At 42.6% G+C, this 18,791-nt stretch overlaps 3 protein-coding genes across 11 annotated transcripts in view; 2 read left to right on the top strand and 1 right to left on the bottom strand.

Annotated features, from left to right (window-relative positions):
- Positions 1–713: 713 nt before the first annotated feature.
- dcun1d5 (DCN1, defective in cullin neddylation 1, domain containing 5 (S. cerevisiae)) lies at positions 714–10,231 on the top strand. Of its 8 annotated transcripts, none has more exons than XM_064303409.1 (11): positions 714–873; positions 2,671–2,727; positions 2,968–3,007; positions 3,136–3,244; positions 3,971–4,053; positions 5,092–5,162; positions 7,117–7,208; positions 7,323–7,431; positions 8,759–8,863; positions 9,161–9,263; positions 9,880–10,231. In XM_064303409.1, the coding sequence occupies exons 4-11, from the start codon at positions 3,174–3,176 to the stop codon at positions 9,933–9,935; spliced, it is 690 nt and encodes a 229-aa protein (XP_064159479.1). In that variant the 5' UTR covers positions 714–873; positions 2,671–2,727; positions 2,968–3,007; positions 3,136–3,173; the 3' UTR covers positions 9,936–10,231. The 8 variants fall into 8 exon arrangements, with proteins under 8 accessions (XP_064159479.1, XP_064159478.1, XP_064159477.1 ...); XM_064303408.1 differs by having other exon boundaries at positions 3,962–4,053; XM_064303407.1 differs by having other exon boundaries at positions 3,959–4,053.
- A 147-nt stretch (positions 10,232–10,378) lies between these two features.
- LOC135236840 (leucine-rich repeat-containing protein 24) lies at positions 10,379–17,423 on the bottom strand. Of its 2 annotated transcripts, none has more exons than XM_064303404.1 (5): positions 17,325–17,423; positions 16,211–16,738; positions 15,083–15,252; positions 14,019–14,340; positions 10,379–11,469 (listed from the first exon to the last, which is right to left on the bottom strand). In XM_064303404.1, the coding sequence occupies exons 2-5, from the start codon at positions 16,731–16,733 to the stop codon at positions 10,526–10,528; spliced, it is 1,959 nt and encodes a 652-aa protein (XP_064159474.1). In that variant the 5' UTR covers positions 16,734–16,738; positions 17,325–17,423; the 3' UTR covers positions 10,379–10,525. The 2 variants fall into 2 exon arrangements, with proteins under 2 accessions (XP_064159474.1, XP_064159473.1); XM_064303403.1 differs by having other exon boundaries at positions 17,281–17,418.
- Positions 17,424–18,299: 876 nt separating this feature from the next.
- capn5a (calpain 5a) overlaps positions 18,300–18,791 on the top strand; it is a 38,903-nt gene continuing 38,411 nt past the window's right edge. The window contains exon 1 of the mRNA XM_064303405.1: positions 18,300–18,500. The gene's annotated coding sequence lies outside the window, so the exon portion shown is untranslated. The remainder of the gene's footprint in view (positions 18,501–18,791) is intronic.

The following is an 18,791-nucleotide window of genomic DNA, read 5'->3' as shown; positions in this document are numbered from 1 at the left end:
CTGCATTGTATGTGCAAAGAATGTAAGCATTGTACGTTCCTCTGGATAAGCATGTTTGCTAAATGCATGAAAAGCATCTTGTTGAGAGGCTTTCCTCTGTCAATCATCTTTCCATTAAGACAGAGTGGACAGCTAATAGTAGCTCTTCTACTCTGCCATCGGCCAAGTAACGGGTTGGTGGGACCGAACGTATACAGTGCTGTGAGTTTTGGTACTTTACAGGTAAAATAAAACCTCCAGATATCCCTTATTGCTGCCTTACAATGGTCATACCCAATTTAATTAGTAATCTAGCTGCAATGGAACCAAAAGTAAGTGTGTCCATTAAAAAGTGAAGGACTATTCCAAATCACTTACAGCCTATCAATGTTCTTTGCTCTTAATAATAATTGAAAGGGCTACTTTTTATTAACACCCCCAGCTTCCACCCGCCTACTCACAAATACCCAATAAAATAGCTTGAGTTGGGCACGTGAGCAGGTGCAACAAACCAGTCAGCTTCAACCAATGAGCCTGGTATATTTTAAATACGACGTGGGAAGATATGTATTTTGAACATAATGCATCTTATTGTAATTACACATTTTTCATATTGGTGTAACATAATATACTTTTTTTAAATTTAGAAGAACAAATATGCATACGTTACTTAAGATACTTAACTTCTATTTTCCTTTAATGTGCGCCACATTCATGGGTAACAACCCCTATTTTGGACACGCTATAGTACATTCCGAGACACCTCTGTTGCCCCGGAAGGAAGGACATTGCATTGCCGGTGTGAGAAGATTGTTACACTTTGCGCTAGCTAGTACGTTACGAGTGAATGGAGTGGAGTTTGCACGAAAAGAAAACAAACTGTCGGAATTGGAGGTTTGTGTTCCAAAATGTTAGATGCATTAACATTTCAATTAGGTTATTAGCAATTTACCAGCTTCTTTAGTCGTTGTGAACGTAAAGGGTTTGCTCGATAACAGAAAGCTGGTTAGCTATCGCTGTCTGTTCAGTTGCTCTGGCTGGTTAGCTAGCTAAATAGATCGCAGGGTAGCTAGCTAATATAGCAAGTTATATTTCAGACTAAATATAGCCGAGCGACTGCTGGCAGCATGGCCTTGCTGAGATCGTGACTTAAAGGAAAAACAAAATCGGGTAGCTAGTTGGTCCTTGACAAACGAATCTGACTTAATTCTGATTTAACTCACGTTTGCTAACGCAAGTTCGCTTAGTTGGGAAACGGTTATTTTTGGTTATCTGTTAGCTAGCTAGCTAGATGTGGCGATTGGACTAGAGCCCCAACAAAGAGTGCGCTATTGGTTACTATTACGTAGCGAAGGTAAATAAGTACCCAGTGCCCACCGTGAATCATGTGCCGCAAGCTAGCAGCTCCCTGAAATGGCGAAAATCAGCAAAGAAGCCAGCGGTTCACTTCGTCGTAACTCGGTAAACCCGATTTGATGGCTCGATAACTAGCTGGCAAACAGTGTTGAGTAGCTAGTTAGATGGGCTGCTGTCGTAAGGTTTATTGTTGTGCACGCTAACAATGTTGTCATGAATATGATTTACAGTTTGCTAAAACATTAATTGCTGACTCGCTTGGTAATATTTTTTCTTTAACGTTACAGCCAAGAACACAACTGTAATCTTTTATACATAGATAGCTAGCTAGTAAACGTCCCCAAAGTGTTCTGCAGCTGTGGTCTTTTCCTTTTCTCCATACCTCAAGTGGTGACGCAGTTAAGTTAAACGTTAGCTGCATGTTCAATATTGCCTCCGCCTGAAAACAGAAGAAAGACTTCTGTTGACAAACATAGATACCAAAATTGTCAGTCCCTTCATCCACGGTTGTTCTGATTTTAAGTTACATTATGCCTAGCTGTTCATGTAGCTAGCTCACGTTAGCTTGCGCTGTTTGACACTTCTGACGCCACATTAGCACGAGTAGCCAGCTAGTTAGCGAGTAAAAACGCTCGACGATGGATAATGTTAATTCGCTTGTCTCGAGGACATTGGCAGTGTACCTTAATCAGAACATTCTTCTTCGGTCTGGCGTACTAGACTAGCCACGTTATCTACCTAGCTTGCTAACGTATACAATTACTGGTAAACTAACGTTATCCTAGCTGGCGAGTTTGGTTATCTAAATTACAAAGAATGCGATGGCAGGGACTAACAACAATTTTTGCTAGCGGTTTTGATGTTCTGTTTTTATAACTAGCGTCATATCATAGATATATGCTTCTTCAGTCGGAGATCTAACTAGGTTAACGTCACTGAACTACACCAGGAAGCTGGTCGTCTGTTGAGTTGAAAAATACGCTGGTTTGAGCCAAGCTGCCCTTCAATGACGTAGCTATCTAAATGTTTAAAAAAACGACGGAGAACTGTGCAAAATGTTCTTGCTGCGTATCAGTCATTATTATTGTTATGTGATTGAACACTGCGAGGCGTAACGCGATCAAGCTCGAACGCGTCAACCAGCTAAAACCTCTGGTAATTTAAAAATTAATATTCACATGGATAGACACAAGCAAACGCCGGCTTTGGTGCGTTCTTTTATTCAGTTAATAGCTCTGTAAAGCGCTTTGGATAAAAGGGCTATATAAATGCAGTCCAGTCCAAGCTCTGTGACAGACGGTGCTCGCGCTTACTCCTTGTCTTATTGTGTTGCAGAAGAAGCTGTCCGGACTGGCTGACATTCAGAACGTGTCTCAAACGCTGGACAAACTAGTAAGTGACCAAAGGTCGACATGGAACTGTCCATTCTGTAAAATTTACATACAAATATGGTAATGTTTCACTGATTCTTTGAGTAGGGATGTTGCATGATTGGACTTATTCCGATTCTAGTTGTCTGGAGTAGACTGTGTGCAGTCTTGCCTTCTGTTGTGTGTTGCTACACTAATATATAATCTGCGGGGAAATGAGACTGTCTTAAAGCTGACAGATGTCTCTTGTGTTTTATTGTAGAATTTAGATTTGAATGGACACGGGGGACAAAAATACATAGGTACCCTTCCTACTTTATTCCATTTTATTGCTACTCCTTATCATTGCAGACTAGCGTAGATTTGAAATTGTCCTGCTCTCAGACAGCGTAAACTCATAGTCTCTCTTCCCCTGTTGTATTCCCTTCAGATCCAACCCGACTATATAAACCCTGTGCTGGTTCCGACATGCCTGTGAAGAAGAAGAGAAAGTCTTCAGGTTCCGAAGACCCTGGCCTTAGAAGGTGTAAAATTTCCAGGTAATTCCGTAGTCACTGGTCATGATATGCTTAAAACAGCAGTTCTTATGGGCCCCGAGCATCTGATGCAGCTTACGTGAGCATTTACCTGACTGAATAACTCCCTGGCAGGACGTGCTTCAGAGCACTGTCAGTATTTAAAAAAAAGGAATGTAATTATTTCTTTAATTTAATGATGAGAGTTTCAGAGCCATTTTTCCCTGCAATCAGCAACCAATGTATTTATTATGCAGGGTGACAGTGCTCCCATTTAGGAGAATTTTCTCCTGAAAATTGATAAATCAGTATTGCTCACTGAGAAAAATAACTCATGAGCACAGCTACTAATTGGGATACATTAGTTTGCTCCTAAATTTTTCAACTTGGGAGCAAGTGTTCTCCTTGGAAAAATGTTAGTGTAGAACCCTGTTATGTAGTGTTTCTTTCAGTACTTTTTAGTTTTTTCCTGCGGTCCAGTGGAAACGCTGAATGGATGCACTGTTATAGTGTCTAGGCCAGAGAACACGTATTTCCTAGAAGCATCTTAGGCCTTTCTTTGGTCTGATCAATTTTGAGATTAGGTTTCAGCTTGTACTCTGCAAATTCCAGATCAAATGTGGGTCCTTCCTCAGGAGAAAAATTTCTTAACCGTTTTTCATAGCTTTTTAAACTGGACTGCTCTTTCAATAATTTCTGACAAAGGCTCTGTATCGTGAAGTATGTGTCACGCCTTAGCAGTTTTTGCAGGACACAAGCCCCTGGCAGGCCGATGAACCCCGAAGATCACTTTTCCAGCAAGAAGTGCCTCTCCTGGTTTTACGAATATGCAGGTGTGTGTGTTACCCTGATTCAGTATATTTCTGATATGCCGATGCAGTTAGTAAGGATATTTGTTTATTTGCTAAATATTTACCATTGATGCTCACACGGTGTCCCCTGTATAAGAGATGGGCTGCTCCACAGTATCCTTGTAAGGCCACAGCAATAATAGCTAATGTATCTACAGTGAGGAGAACAGGCCAAGACGTCTTGTCTTGTAGATGACAGTCAAGGATGCTGTCAGGTTCTTTGGCCCTGTGTGAGCAGCAGTGAGTGAACCCCAGGAGCAGGGTTCTACAGTGCTCCCATTTTAGGTGCATTTACTCTTGAACAGTGATGTGTGCTAACAGGAAAAATAATTTAGCAGCATATCAGCTTGGCCCAATCGGGATGCATTTGTGCGCTTCTGAATTTTCCAAATTGGGAGCACATGTGTTCCTTGTTAAAAATGTTAGAGTAGAGCCCTGCCCAGGAGCAGCTGCAGGAAACCATGTGATCATTAAAAGGCCTCTGGAACTGTGTTATTTACACAGTAGGGTTTTATCGTTTTTTTTTTTTTTTTTGAGTTTTATTACCCCAGATCTGTCCAAACTCAACTGAAATTGTGCAATTGTTAAAAATTGCCTTTCTTTACCTTAGTTGAGACGCATTGTAGTGGTAAACCAGCAGACCCTGCAGCCCGCTAGGACCAGGAATGAAGATCACTGGGCTATAGGCTATATTCATATTTAATATGTGATCTATTTTACCCATAAGTTTGAATGTTAAGTTGTCAGGCTTGTTGTTTTGTTTTTATGCTAATGCTTAGTTTCTCGTGCAAAACAAATTCCCCTTGGGACAATAAAGGTTTAGTTTCTTAATTTTGTCCATCTGCCAGAATAAAATGGAAGCAATTTTTGTAAGCGTACATCTATTTTCCCTGTCAGTGGAAAAGGTAATTGAGTGCACAGAATATCAAAACAAGTGAAAAACAGTGATTTGGCTCATACCTGAGCTTGCAGTGCATTTTTAGTCACCTTCAGAGAGCTTTGTCTTTGTATCAACAACAGGCCCAGATGAGGTGGTGGGACCAGAGGGCATGGAGAAGTTCTGTGAAGACATTGGTGTGGAGCCAGAGAACGTGAGTTCCTCATTGGTCACCTCTGTTTACAGGAGAAATAAGTGCCGTTCTCGTCAGGCACAACATTACTCATACCGTGATGTCCTCGATGCCCTCAGCCCGCTGGTGTTCTTTCGAGAGCAGTTCAAAATCTTGTGTCAGTGGAAGTGGTAGTTTGGTCTTTTCTATATAATAATAATAATATCCTTACATTTATATAGCATTTTTCCAAATGCTCAAAGTGCTTTACAGTGAAGGGGAACTCACCTCACCCACCACCAATGTGTAGCACCCACCTGGGTGATGCACGGCAGCCATTTTGCACCAGAAAGCTCACCACACATTAGTGAAGGTGGAGAGGGAGAGATAATTGAAAATCAGCATTTATGGGTTAACATTTCAATGCTGCTACTTGGGCCTTTGTCTTGGCCACCTTGCTGTAGTTTGTCTATATCATGCTTATATTCTCGCTTTGAAATGTCTTAGGCAGTCCACCTAACTGTTTTTTCAAGCTGCCTATAGGACAAAAAAATAGGCTATAAAAAAAAAAATCTATAAAATGGTCCATGAAATTATTGGTACAGTTTCGCCATGAATGATACTACATATAAATTCTTTTATTTTTTGCATTACATCTTTAAAGTTTTGACTGCATTCAAGTTTTACATGCAACCCAAATTAACTACAGCAGAATCTACTTAATTGCAAAAGAATTTGTGAGTTTAAAACATCAATAGTTGAAACAGAGAGAAGATATTCAGTACAAAATATTGTCATTGTTATGCAAGCGGTCTCTGAGTAATTCAGTAAAAGACCAAATTTATCACAACGGACCCTGCTCTCTCTAATATTTATAGATCATTATGCAGTGTAATTGGACGCAGCTCCATGAAAATATCAAAAATATATTTATGAAAATATGTGATCTCTTTATAATGGAATGGATGGAAAATGGTTTGGGATTTGGCAATTCTGAGCCCAGGGAAGCCCTGTTTATACTCCCCAGTTTAGATGTGCAGTCACATTTGTAAGTCAGGACCCTCATCCTGTTGACCTGGCGCAGGAAGACTGCAGCTGCACAGCTGAGCAGAGGTGTCGCTTCTCCAGTATGGGTAGAAACCCTTCTCCCCAAAGTGACCATTTCAGCATTCTTAAACTTCCATGGAGGCAGAAACAGTCTATTGAAATGGTGCCTGTAAGACAGACATTTTCCATCTAGCTTTTATGTATTGATACTGCAGACCTGCAGATACTGCAGACCTGGACATAAGGTCATTTTTTAGCCATTGCGTGCCTGTGCTTCTGATTTGGGCGAACACAGCTGTATATGTGCTCTTCTCTGAAGCGTGTAATTCCCTGAGACACCTCCATACCGCAGTTGAGTAGGCTGGGGAAGACACTTTGTGTGCAGCTTAACAGGTGGACTAGCAGGTACAGAATGAGATGTTCCCCTCTTAACCAACTGAACCCCCCCCCCCAACCCTGCAGGGCTGCTGGCCACCTTTGGCCCTGGTACGGTCCAGATTCAGTACCTGACCGCACAGCCCATCCATGCTCTAGAACAGAATTTTCAAAACTTTGAATAATACTTTCTTTGCATTGATCAGAACTCAGTAGTACATCTGTGATATGCTACGTCCAGCTGTCAGGCCACCAATTGAATAGCCCTACTCTGCACAATTATGCATCATCATTCAGGTATTCAAAGTCCCACCACAACTGGTACTGGCATTATCAGATGTGACTCCAGCCTGCCGGGTGCATCACTGCAGCGGGAACCAGTACTTTACTGCCGCCTGAGAGCCCCACCCTTCTTATGTCTCTGAGTGGCTCGCTTTGTATGGGCATATCTTTATTACCTTATCATTATGTATTTTATTCCTATTGAAACCCAGGAAGTGTGTGTGTCTGCATTTTCCTTTGCATGTTTGTTATGGGCTGATAACAACGCATGCCGTTTCATTTGTTTTCACAGATTATTATGTTAGTCTTAGCCTGGAAACTAGAGGCACCAAATATGGGATTTTTCACAAAGGAGGAGTGGCTAAAGGGAATGACCTCTCTGCAGTAAGCACAGCTTCCATTGGTTCTTTGGACATTGATGTTGCTCCTGAGCCATTGCGTGAGTCTGTATAACTAACAGAGTCGGCTGAATGTTCCTCTTCCTCCCGTCCCCCGTAGATGTGACTGTACGGAACGCTTACAAGGAAAGCTCGACTACCTGCGTTCTCAGCTCAACGATGCCGCGGCGTTTAAGAATATCTACAGATATGCCTTCGACTTTGCCCGGGTGAGTTCGGTCAGTTGACACAGCACAGCGAAGATGTTCTCGTTGGAAAAAAATGTGAACATTGCATGACCTAGGGTTGAATAGTCAAGTTTGATTTTATAGTTAGAAAAATGTATTATGTGCAGTAGTCAAATTAAGTATTCATGTTTAATGATTATTGACACTGAAGCTTAACTGTACATTTAAGTGTTACAGTTAATTATATATTGCTGAATTCAAAAGGTTTGCTCTCCTGCTCAGCTATTGAAATAATAAATACAAGGGTGAAATTGCTCGTTGAACTTGCTCTGTGCAGGAACTGAATTAATAACATAAAGCAACAGTGGCACTCACAGCTCACAGTTCAGGTATCATTCCAGCAAGGTCAATGCATTTAGAGGATCAGTGTGCATTAACTGGGAATTGGGTGTTCCCACAGTCATTTATATTGAAAGAAGTGCTTGTTAAAAAAAGAAAAAAACCTTGCTTTGAATGGAGCGGGTGATCCGACAGTCCGATGTGTTAATGACACACGGCCTTGGTAAAAAGATATTATGAGACTTGTTCTGACCTTTCTGCTTAAGCCCTACAAACGTCAGCATTGAGAGCTGAGCCGGTTCACTATTCTTAGTGCTTCCCACAGGCAGAAGGCTGCGGTGTGTTTTCTCACTCAACGCACGCTGTCATAAATGAAAGATGGATCAATTCGCTTTCAAAGCGGGCAATCGAGAAAGCCGAGGTGTTGAATCGGTCTGATGTTGACAGATGTGGTTGAGATGTCCAAGAGCATGAATGTCTTGAATGAACCTGAATATCTCCCAGTGAGAACCTAAAAAATAGAGGTGGAACAAATTTAATTAAAATTTTAGGTTTATCAAATGAAGCATTTTTTAATTCTCTGTAGGCTTCCTAAATTAATTTAACGTTTAAATCTCTTAAAGCGTGCAGTGTTCTGGGTTCCACTCCAGTTACCAGCATTATCCATTGTTGTTTCAATAACATTTAATTTTTCTGATGGAAATGTATGTAAGAGAATTTGCCATATCTATTTTTTAAGTTTATTTTGGAATATGTTGCCTGATGGTGTGTCACGTCCTATTGCTTTCCAGTTGGAAGTGATACATTGTGAGTGCAAATAATCTCCTGGCTTTCTTGCCTGATTTCGCTCAATAAGTGAGTCTTTCTGGAAGTCATGAGGCCCCTGTCTAATTCCCCATGTTAAAATATTTAGAGTTTCTAGCTTATAACCAGTTGGAAATCTATGGGCCAGGTGAAGTAGATGCTGCTTATCACTGTATAACTCACGCAGTGTGGTGATGTTCATGCTAGTGTTTTCCTTTCTCTGTAGGACAAAGACCAGCGTAGCCTTGACATGGACACTGCCAAGTCCATGCTAGCTCTCCTCCTAGGAAGGACGTGGCCCCTCTTTCCAGTTTTCCATCAGTTTTTGGAGGTTTGTCTCAGTTTGGATGTTCTCATGCACTGTACATCTCAGCCACTTTATAATTACATTGGTAATGAGACCTCCGTGCTTTTTGCCACAAGTTGCTGCAACTAAGATAAACCTTTGTTATACTACACAAGTGTACAGAAACGGGTGGTTTCAGTGTATTGAAAGAAAATATGTTTATTTCTAAAATCTGATATTTAAAAAAAGAATTGTTTATCATTCAAGAATCTTTTCTGCTTTCCTGGTTTTGGACCCAAATTTGAAAGGCTTTTTGCTGTTTATTGCCCTTGTCCCTCCCAGCAATCCAAGTACAAAGTGATGAACAAGGACCAGTGGTACAATGTCTTAGAGTTCAGCAGGACCGTACACGTGGACCTCAGCAACTACGACGAGGACGGAGCCTGTGAGTCACTGTGCACCCCTCCGGTGACGCCCCCCGTCCCGTCCGCAGCTGAGGCTCGCTCCACGGCTAACGCCGCTTTCACACAGCTGCTTATCGTTAGCCTAAGATTAGTTTATTTGGTTTCGGCAAATCCACTTTCGTATTTGCTCATTTAGGTCCATTGTGTAAATGGACACCTTGTGCAAATTGTGTACAAGTGTAATTTGTTCTAGATGAGGCCTTCCACTGAGTGAAGAGATTATGGTGAATGTGACCGTAGTACCAGTCCAGATGTTGCCCTGTGAGTGAGCAGTTAGGACTGTTAGCAGCCTGCTTGTCCCAGTTTGATTTCGGACCTAAAAAAATCTACTCCAGTTAAAGCGCATAGTGATGGCAGCACACTTCCCTTTGCCTGCTCTGTTTTGTGTTGTGCTTTTACATAATAGAACAACAAGGGCATCTCCTTTAAGATATTCAGTAATATAAGAAAAACAAACCAAAATGGCACAAAATGCCTTCCTTTACATTTGTGTGGCATTTCCTCAGGGATAATGCAGTGCATTCATGTTGGTGGTGTTTGCGCGGTAAAGGTTGTGTTTGGTGCCTGTTAACGCTCCTCCTCGTCCGTCCCCCCCAGGGCCCGTGCTGCTGGACGAGTTTGTGGAGTGGCAGAAGGCCCGTCTGTCCTTATAGCGGGAGACAGGCGCACCTGAGCTATTTCTCACTCTGGATAAAACGGCACACCTACAAGAACTGTTGCAGCAGCACCTCTGCCATGATGGATTCATTGCCCAACAGAGACTTTTACAGTGTTAATTTAAACAAAGGGGGAACCATTTTGTTTTGCATCTGTCATCAAAGTTACAGATCCAGTATTGTAAGATCTGCTGGGAATTTCCTTTCCTTATTTTTGTCCCCTCTTTCATTTTTGAGTCTTACTTTTGTTTATAGTGTTTTCAGAAGGAAAATAAAGGATGGAGTTGTACCAACCCTGTATCCCCTGGCATTTTGAGTTGGGTAGAATAGGTTTGTCTGACCCTAACTCCTGTAAGGTAGGTAAGGTGTGTACAATTATTTATAATGTAAAGGCTGTGATGTGGAAATCATTTTACTTAGTGGGGAAAAATGAAAACTGCTTTGTTCAGTGTAATTTCCAGCTTTTATTGCAAAGTTTTATTGCACCATCTACTGGAGGTATATGGAAGTGACATATTCCAACATTTATGCTCTCCTGCATTGGTCATTATCTTTAATTCATGTCTGAGCAGCAGTAGTGAAGTGACTCAGATGGATAGGTTAAAGACCGGTCTGCCGTCACCAGGGTCGGTCTGTTCCTCCGTGTCCCCCTGCGGTGACTCTCTGCTGAATGCCGGCCCGGTGGCGGCGGCCATGATGGTGCTGAGTCGCGTGAGAGACAGAGTCCTGTGCTTCATCCCGGGCGCGCCCTCGTCCCCCGAGTCCCGGACGTGGCCGTACTTGTTGCCCTCCTCGTCGTAGTTGTAGACCTTGATCACCCTGCGCTTGGACGGCCTGACTCCTCGCTCGCTGCCGGGGTCCGTCTCGGCAGACCCGCCCCGGTCCTGTCCCCCCTGCTCGCGGGCGCCTCCGCTGCCAGCCTCTCCGGTTTGGGCCTCCTCCCCCCCCTGGCTCTCCCTGCCGCTGTCGCTGCCCTCCAGGTAGGCGGCGCCCAGGCTGGCGTTTGCCTCCGGGGGCGAGGTTACGGAGGGGGTGCCTTCGGACGACGACGTGTCCTTGGGCCCTCCGTCTTTCCGGAAGGTCTCGTTCTCGTACTGCCATGGCAACGTGCCCATGTGGACCCCGCCGCTGTCCTGCCGTTGCCGTCGGGTCAGCCTGTGGAAGCCCCGGCTCAGGTAGGTCCTGCTGAAGGCGCCAAGAGCGAACCCCACCAGGAAGGCGACCACCGCGCCGCTCGCCACCGCGGCAACGAAGTGATCGGCAGACACGGTTTCCTGGTACCCTTCGGCTTCCCTGGTCTTCCTCGGTCTTGGCCCACCAGATACGGCGCTGTGCGTGTACTCCACCCTGTAGGGGAGGATGACCCTGCCGTCTCTAGCCGCCCAGAGGCAGTAGTACAGGCCAGTGTGGTAACGGGTTGCGCTGGTGATCTTTATACTGCCATCTCTCAGCATCGCCACTGGCTCCCCGCTGCTCTGAACACTGCTGTTCTCCAACCGTCCAAATGGAGTATGCCAGTACTGCGCCTCCCCTGCACACACAGGCCAGATAGCCATTTCTTAAGTATTAGCAGAATTTTACCCACATTCAATATGTTGTTTTTAGTCCTTATTGCACTAGTAATGCACCAATACATATTACTATGGAGACTATGGAATTCAGCTAAAATGAGCAAAGACATTTCTGTGTGTTCAATCTACTGAAACTATGATAATGCATTTCTTCCTCTTGGCTACAGCAATGCAGAAACCATGCACTGTAAAATAAAGGATAGGTCACCTATTGGTTTATGATTATATGAAATGAAATGCTTTGCTGTAAAAAATGATTTGGCCCATTCCTGATACACCCTCTATTATTGCATATTTGCCATATTTGTGTTGGATTACTGAGTGAATACCAAACACGTTTGTCAAATTAATTGAAAAAAGTCATCAAACATCCTTATCACCCATTTGAAAGGGTAATTTTGCACTTAGTTATTCAACCAGTTAACCAAGTTTAATTGATAATTAGATTCAGCTGACTTGAATAGCCTAGCTTGATTGCAGTTGGCTCTGTTGAATATAAACCTCACTCATATTGAAGCCTACTATCGGAGTGAAGCAGCCAAGCATTTGTTTCTACAAGCATATTATGTCATGATCAAAGGAAATTCCAGAAGAGATGAGGAAAAAACCGCAGAAATCTATCCCTCTGGAAAGGGTTATACATTTCTAAGGCTCTGGGACTCCACCGAATCACAGTTGGAGCCATAATCTCCACATGGGGAACACGACATGGTGGTGAGTCTTCCCAGGAGTGAGTCCAAAATCTCTCCAAGCGTGCAGCAACAATTCCTCTAGGAAGTCCAAAAAAAATCTCAGGAGAACACCCAAAGAATTGCAGAACTCTAGCCTCAGCCAGGATCAGTGTTCATGACTCCACAATAAGAAAGAGACTGGGCAAAATGGGGTTCATATGAGAGTAGCAAGTCAGAAACCACTGGTAACCAAGAAGAACATCAATGCTCGTCTTACATTTGGAAAAAAAAAAACACCTGGATGATCCCAAAGCCTTTCATTCTATCGACAGATGAGTCAAAAGTGGAACTTTCTGGATGACTGGTCCCATTATGTCATTAGGTCTAGAATAAAGCAAGCAGTAAGAACATCATACCAACAGTCAAACCTATTGGTAATGTGATGGTGTGGGCATGTTTTGCTACACTGAGGCCTGGACGACTGGCCATTATTGAAGGAATCATGAAATCTGCTTTGTACCAGAAAATTCTTAATAAGGAGAATGTCCGGTCATCTGTCCATGAGCTGAAGCTGAAGCATAATTGGATTCTGCAGCAAGAGAATGATCCAAATCACAAAAGCAAGTCCACATGTGAATGGCTGAAAAGTAACAAAATTAAAGCTTTAAATTGGCCTAGTCAAAATACGGACCTGAACCCAATACAGCAGCTGTAACAGGACCTGAAACGTGCAATCCATGCTCCGAAGCCTACAATTTGTCTGAATTAAAGCAAAAGTAGAGTGCCTGCAAAGTAGAGTGGGCTAAAATTGCTCCACGGCGATATGGAAGACTGATGTCAAATTATATGAAGTGTTTGGTGGCAGTTATTGCTGCTAAAGGTGGTGCAACCAGTTATTAAGTTCAAGGGGCAATTACTTTTTCACATGGGTAATAAGGGTGTTTAACTTTTTTATTAAATGAAATAATTTTTTTTCTTAATGTGTTTTGTGTTTCCTCAGGTTTCCATTGTCTAATATTACGTTTTTTTTAAAGATCTGAAACCATTCAGTGTGACAAACATGCACTAATAGGGGATATCAGGAAGGGGGCAAATATTTTTCACTATAAATTATTTTCATAATAAATATAACAAGCTTAATACATTCAGGACACACATCCAAGAGCACTTTCTGTCAAACCCTATATTTCAACTAACAAAATTTGTAAAACAAATGTAAATGAAATGCTCCACAAACTTTTATGCATGGTGCCCCAAGTGACATTATCTGTTGTGAGAAACACTTAAGTGGCGTGGGAACACAGTCATCTGAAACTTTCATCATTTTTGGCAGACAAACTCGCAAAGCTAAATGTCACAGCACGTCATTGTGTTCATAATGAATAGTTAAAGTACCAACAAATTGAGCATATGCACACATACACAGTGTAGCCTGTTAGTATTTGGACAGAGACTATTTTTGTTTTGGCTCTGTACTGCAGCAATTGGATTTGAAATGAATAAGGGGTAAAAGTACAGACTGCCAGCTTTAATCTGTGGGTATTTCCATCCATATTGGGGGAACCAGATAGGAATCGCAGCTGTTTATGCACAATACCCCAATTTTAGGGGTCCAAAAGTCTTTCAATTTGATTTATTTATTTTAAACCAATTACTTATCACCCATATAGACTCATGCTCTTTATTTTAAAAGGCAAGTAAGTGGAAATATTTTGTTAAATAAAATTTGTTACATTTTCCCAAACAAATTGAGGTCTGTGCTCATCTACTTCCATGGATGTGGAAGTTTTGGTTCACGTCCTTTCATGGTAATTTTGTCTTGCATGGTAATCTCTCACCTCTTTCGCTCCCATTTCCACACGGTATCCTCAGGCCCCTGTCCTCCATGATGTTGGCTGTCAGGGTTTGGGAGACCCTCAATGTCCTCTTGCACACCAGCTGCCCCAAACCGAGAGAGGACAAGGGAACACCGTGCAGGGGGCCCCCATGACACCAAACTCTGCCCGTCAGCCAGGTGGGTGCCCGAACTCGCAGCTCTGTCAGACCGCAGTCACACCTCCATGGGTTGCCGTAGAAACGTATGTCCGTGCCCTGTCCCCACAGGGATTCGAGGGTGGAACCAGGGATTGTCTCCAGCAGATTAGTACCCAGGTTCAGCATCTAGGATTGCATTCATATAATTGTATGGCTAATAATTGCTAAGCAAACTGCCTTACCCATAGAATAGGGAAGCATTCACTTTTATGTAAGAGTTATGTAAGTCTTACATATTTGTATGGACTTAAATCTATATACCTAAATGTTTTACTTGGACATAAAGTGCCATCTGAGATTTCAACAACAGATATTTTCATAGGTTCCAGCTTTGTGATCATTGCTCAGCTGTGCTGATGTTAGTATAACTACCCCCCCCCCCCAATCCCAGTGCTGTCTTGTCTGCTTTTTCTTTTTTTTGCTTCCTGTCAGTGTCCTGATGTCACCTCACTTCATTCCACTATTTTATTTTTTTGCCTGCATATCTACTTAGTATTCCTGACTGCTGCTTTCCCCCGCTCCTCCCCTCCCTCTGTCTCAAGTGTTCTTGCTAGTCTCTGCTGGCTCTCTTAAAATGATATTGTGCCCACAGAGTGCAATTGCTCCCAAAAAGATGCTTTTTGAATTGTGAAATGAACAGATTTTTTCATTTCATGAATAGACAAACAACATTGACTCAAGTGGTCTTCATCGGGTGAATCTTTTGATTATCTGTTCCATTATCTCTCAATGTGAGAGAAAACAGACTTTTGGGAGCTACAAGAGTGTCTTGTTATATTCACAATTCCTCTGACTTCACATGTATACCCTGTTTATTTGTGTGCCTCTCTTGTTCTGTCTCTGCCCTGTTGTGCCCTTGCTTCATCACCTGCAGTTTCATGAGGTCCCTGAATGCATCCACAGAAAGTGCAGAAATTCTGTTGTGTTGTAGATGCAGTGCAGTCAGACTTCGGCAACCGTGGAAACTCCTTGAATCCACCCTGGAGATCTGGTTGTTTGCCAGGGAGAGCACACGAAGGTCTGCGAGTCCACTTATCGCTGAAAGGTTTGTTTTAAAGGATGCTGTTATCATTGCATTTTGGCTCAATATACAGTATGTAAATAACTGCCTATGTTGTGTATGGTTGTGTGTGTATATTTTACAAAAAATATCCAGCTAAACTGAATTTTAACTTCTGTAGAAAAACACTGTCTTAGGGTTACAGAAGAAGTGTTTTGGTGTAAAGTTCCATGCAGCTCTGGTCTTGGGTCATGTTTCCAAATTGCTGTTCCATATACCAAATAAGGGAAATTGTGAATCCCCACAGCATCAGACCAGAAGACTGCATTTATCACACCAAAACAGGTTTGAAAGATGACTGTTTGGCCAAGGAACCTCTTTTTTATAGCCAGACTGCTCCGTGTTACCATGGTGACAGGTATTTACAATAGCTGGCCTTAAACTCGACTTTAACCTGCCTCTCTCTGTTAATTGGAAGTTCTGAGCGCACCCTGGGGAGGCTGTGTCCTTCAGTAATTAAAGTTCGTGGCGATAAATACGCACTGACGGTTCTGGCGGTGTTGTATTTTATGTAGGGAGACCACGCACATGTTACATTCTTTATTTTTAATCTACTTTCAATTGATTAAGGAAAAAATAAATAAATAAAGCGGTGCGGTCCAGGTAGGCTACAGTGATTGTGTAGTTTTATAAGAATGCTTGCGTGATGGGACAGGGCATTTAGAAATCCATACCAAGTTCACTAAAAAATCGTCGGCCGAAATTATGAAAAGCAAAATGAAATATGATGGCTACTGCTGCAAATGACATTTAATATGGCGGTAACCGATTTAATTGACGTTCTCCTCCTAACTTGCGTCTTTTTCGCCCTGGCTGCAAACCCCATGTAGTCTAAGCAATAAACGAATACCCCAGTAAACTCCACGGCATAACCGCCTCAGGGATTTTTTAATGAGTCCCCCGACATGAGGCATGATATTGTGAATGAACCCTTACCTTCCGGGATGGTGTCGAGTTTGTTGTTCTGCAGCCAAACTGTCTGCACTGCATCTAAGCCAGTGAATGCATTCCAGTGAACCTCTGATATCCGGTTGTGTCTGAGATCCAAAGTCTTCAGTCGTCCGAGCCCTTTAAGTGTCCCATCTCTTATGATTTGGAGACAGTTGTTGCTCAAGTCCAACTCCTCCAGGTCCGAGAACCCAGCAAAGGCAGTCTTTTGGACCTCAGCGATACAGCTGTGGCTCAGATTCACTTTGGCTATTGGTGGTACACGGGTGAAGTCAAACCTTCGGATGCCGCTGAAGCTCAAGTCGAGAGCGAGAGCGTGAGTGGACGATTCTGAAGGTATAATTTTCAGGCCCAGACCAGTGCAGGTAAAAGCCAGAGGATCATACCCAAGGTGGGTAGCAGCCCATTCGCAAGGGGCAGTTGGATTTGCTTTGGTAAACCGTCTGACTCCACAAAGCAATGCAAAGAGTAGCAAAAGCCCTCTGCTTGATGATAATTCCCGAACCTCCATTAATTCTTAAGATGTATCCAGAGAAAAAAGAAAATATTGTTAGACTAAATGAATGCATAAGCACGTAGCCTACAAATTAAATGCAAACTACATTGGCTTATTTTATGTTGCTTTTAATTTCAGTATTTGTATACTTAAGGCCTGTATTAACAATCTTCCTTTAAAAGAAGTCGAATACTATTTTGCACACAAACAACGTATCCATTTATATATCGATAAATTAACATAGTTTCTTATTAATGTTAATTTTTAATTTGTGTTGGTATGAAGTCAGGCCTAAGTTTAATCGGCCCGTGTAGAAAAACACTCATAGAAAAATCTCTCCGTTTAAAAGTAGGCTTATAGTTTTTTTGCGCAATAGTTTTTACAGCTGTAACCAAATTGTAACCAGTTATTGATCCGGCCATAGATTATTAAATTGCACTATTGAAGTTATTTGTTGTATAATCGACGTATCATCGTACAGGTCAGGGATACGCCTGAACTCAACCAAGACAGTAAGCAGGAATGAAACCGAACATGAGCGCGCACATAAATGTAGACTTACCTTCTAGCTGTAGAGTTGTAGTATAATTTAATTCAATTTCTTACCACATCATACTTATGTTTTTGCTCCCCCGCTTCATCCCTGCAGAGGTTTAAAGTGCAGCCCTCACATGATTCAAGTGAGCGGTTCAGTCCCCAAAGGTTAACGATTAACTGTTAAAAGCAAAGGAAGGAATCTTCGGATGCCCACGGACTGTCTGCATGTGTGGTGTGAATACACCCAGCACCTTTTCTAACTGTATAGTCATTTGCATATTTTTTTTAGTGCAAGAACACTTTAAAATAATTTTGAAAAAAAATTATACAGTTTGCCAGGGGATTAAATTACGCCATGGTCTTAATCTGGATATTTTGGGGGGGTCATTTGCAGTATTCGAACACGAATAAAACACATCATGAGACTAACACCGTTCTAATAAGAATTTTCACAAGCAGTCGAATCAAGCCACCAGAGGGAGACGTCACACTGTGAATAGAATAAGTAACGCGGCTGAATGCTACCCCATTCGAGCGTAATGCATGTGGCTACCTATTGGCAATCGTTTGCGTAAATATGTTCCAGAAATCTGCATATTTAGGCGGGTTATTACACTCTATGTGCATCTCATAAACGTTATGATCATCAGAGATATGTTATCCACATTTATAGTAGCTCAATTGCCTACCACAATCATCTTGTTAACACGGTGCGCATGCTAAAAATCAACTTCATGGAAACGTCCATTTAAAATAGCTTTGACTCCAGATAAAAGTGAATTCAGCTTGAACACATGTGAAGCTACTATGGAGATGAGCAGTGCAGTGTGTGGGCTGCTTCCATGATATGTTTCTGGGTTTTAACTTTATTCGTGTTGTTTTTTTAGTTCCTTCCTACAAAAACTAATGACCACTGACACGTGTTTACTCCTATAGACTATATTATAACGCCTTTGCAAGATGCAGAAGGAGAGTTGCCAACGAACACAACTATCCCCAACTCCTTTAAACAATATTTCGAAGAGCGAAGCTGAAGCAGAGTTTGCCGTCGCACATGCTCAGTTTGAGTTTGAGGCTCAACGAGTCAGCTCCTCCCTAGTGTGTGTGAGCAAGATATTCGCAAACGGAGCAAGGAGCTGTGCATCACAGAGCAAGTGGCACATCAGTCCTGGGACCGCATTAACGCAGCTGGATCCCCGGCGGACCAGATATAACACGTCACCGAGGGAACGGAACCCTGCTCCGGTAAGGACAAAAACAGCGCGACCTCAATATTGCATGCGTTTTATTTCCTGACTGTAACTAACCTGTTGGAAACACTGCCGAGCCTATTGCGGAAGAATTGTTTGCGCTGCTATTGGAAAGCGCGCGGCAATTGCAGAGGAAAGACGCGATATAGTGATAGTGTACTCATTGTGGTGTAATGATCTGATTTGACACCCCCTCCCCACCCTCAAGACCGCCTGCCCCGAGTAAATTGATGGGTGCACGAGGAGCAGTCCTTGTTATCCGGTGGCCCGCCTGCTACATCGAGCT

Source organism: Anguilla rostrata, chromosome 12, assembly GCF_018555375.3.
Source record: "Anguilla rostrata isolate EN2019 chromosome 12, ASM1855537v3, whole genome shotgun sequence".
NCBI classification, from domain to species: domain Eukaryota; kingdom Metazoa; phylum Chordata; class Actinopteri; order Anguilliformes; family Anguillidae; genus Anguilla; species Anguilla rostrata.
The sequence above is the reverse complement of the archived record's forward strand: the minus strand, read 5'-3'. Positions and strand labels throughout refer to the sequence as shown.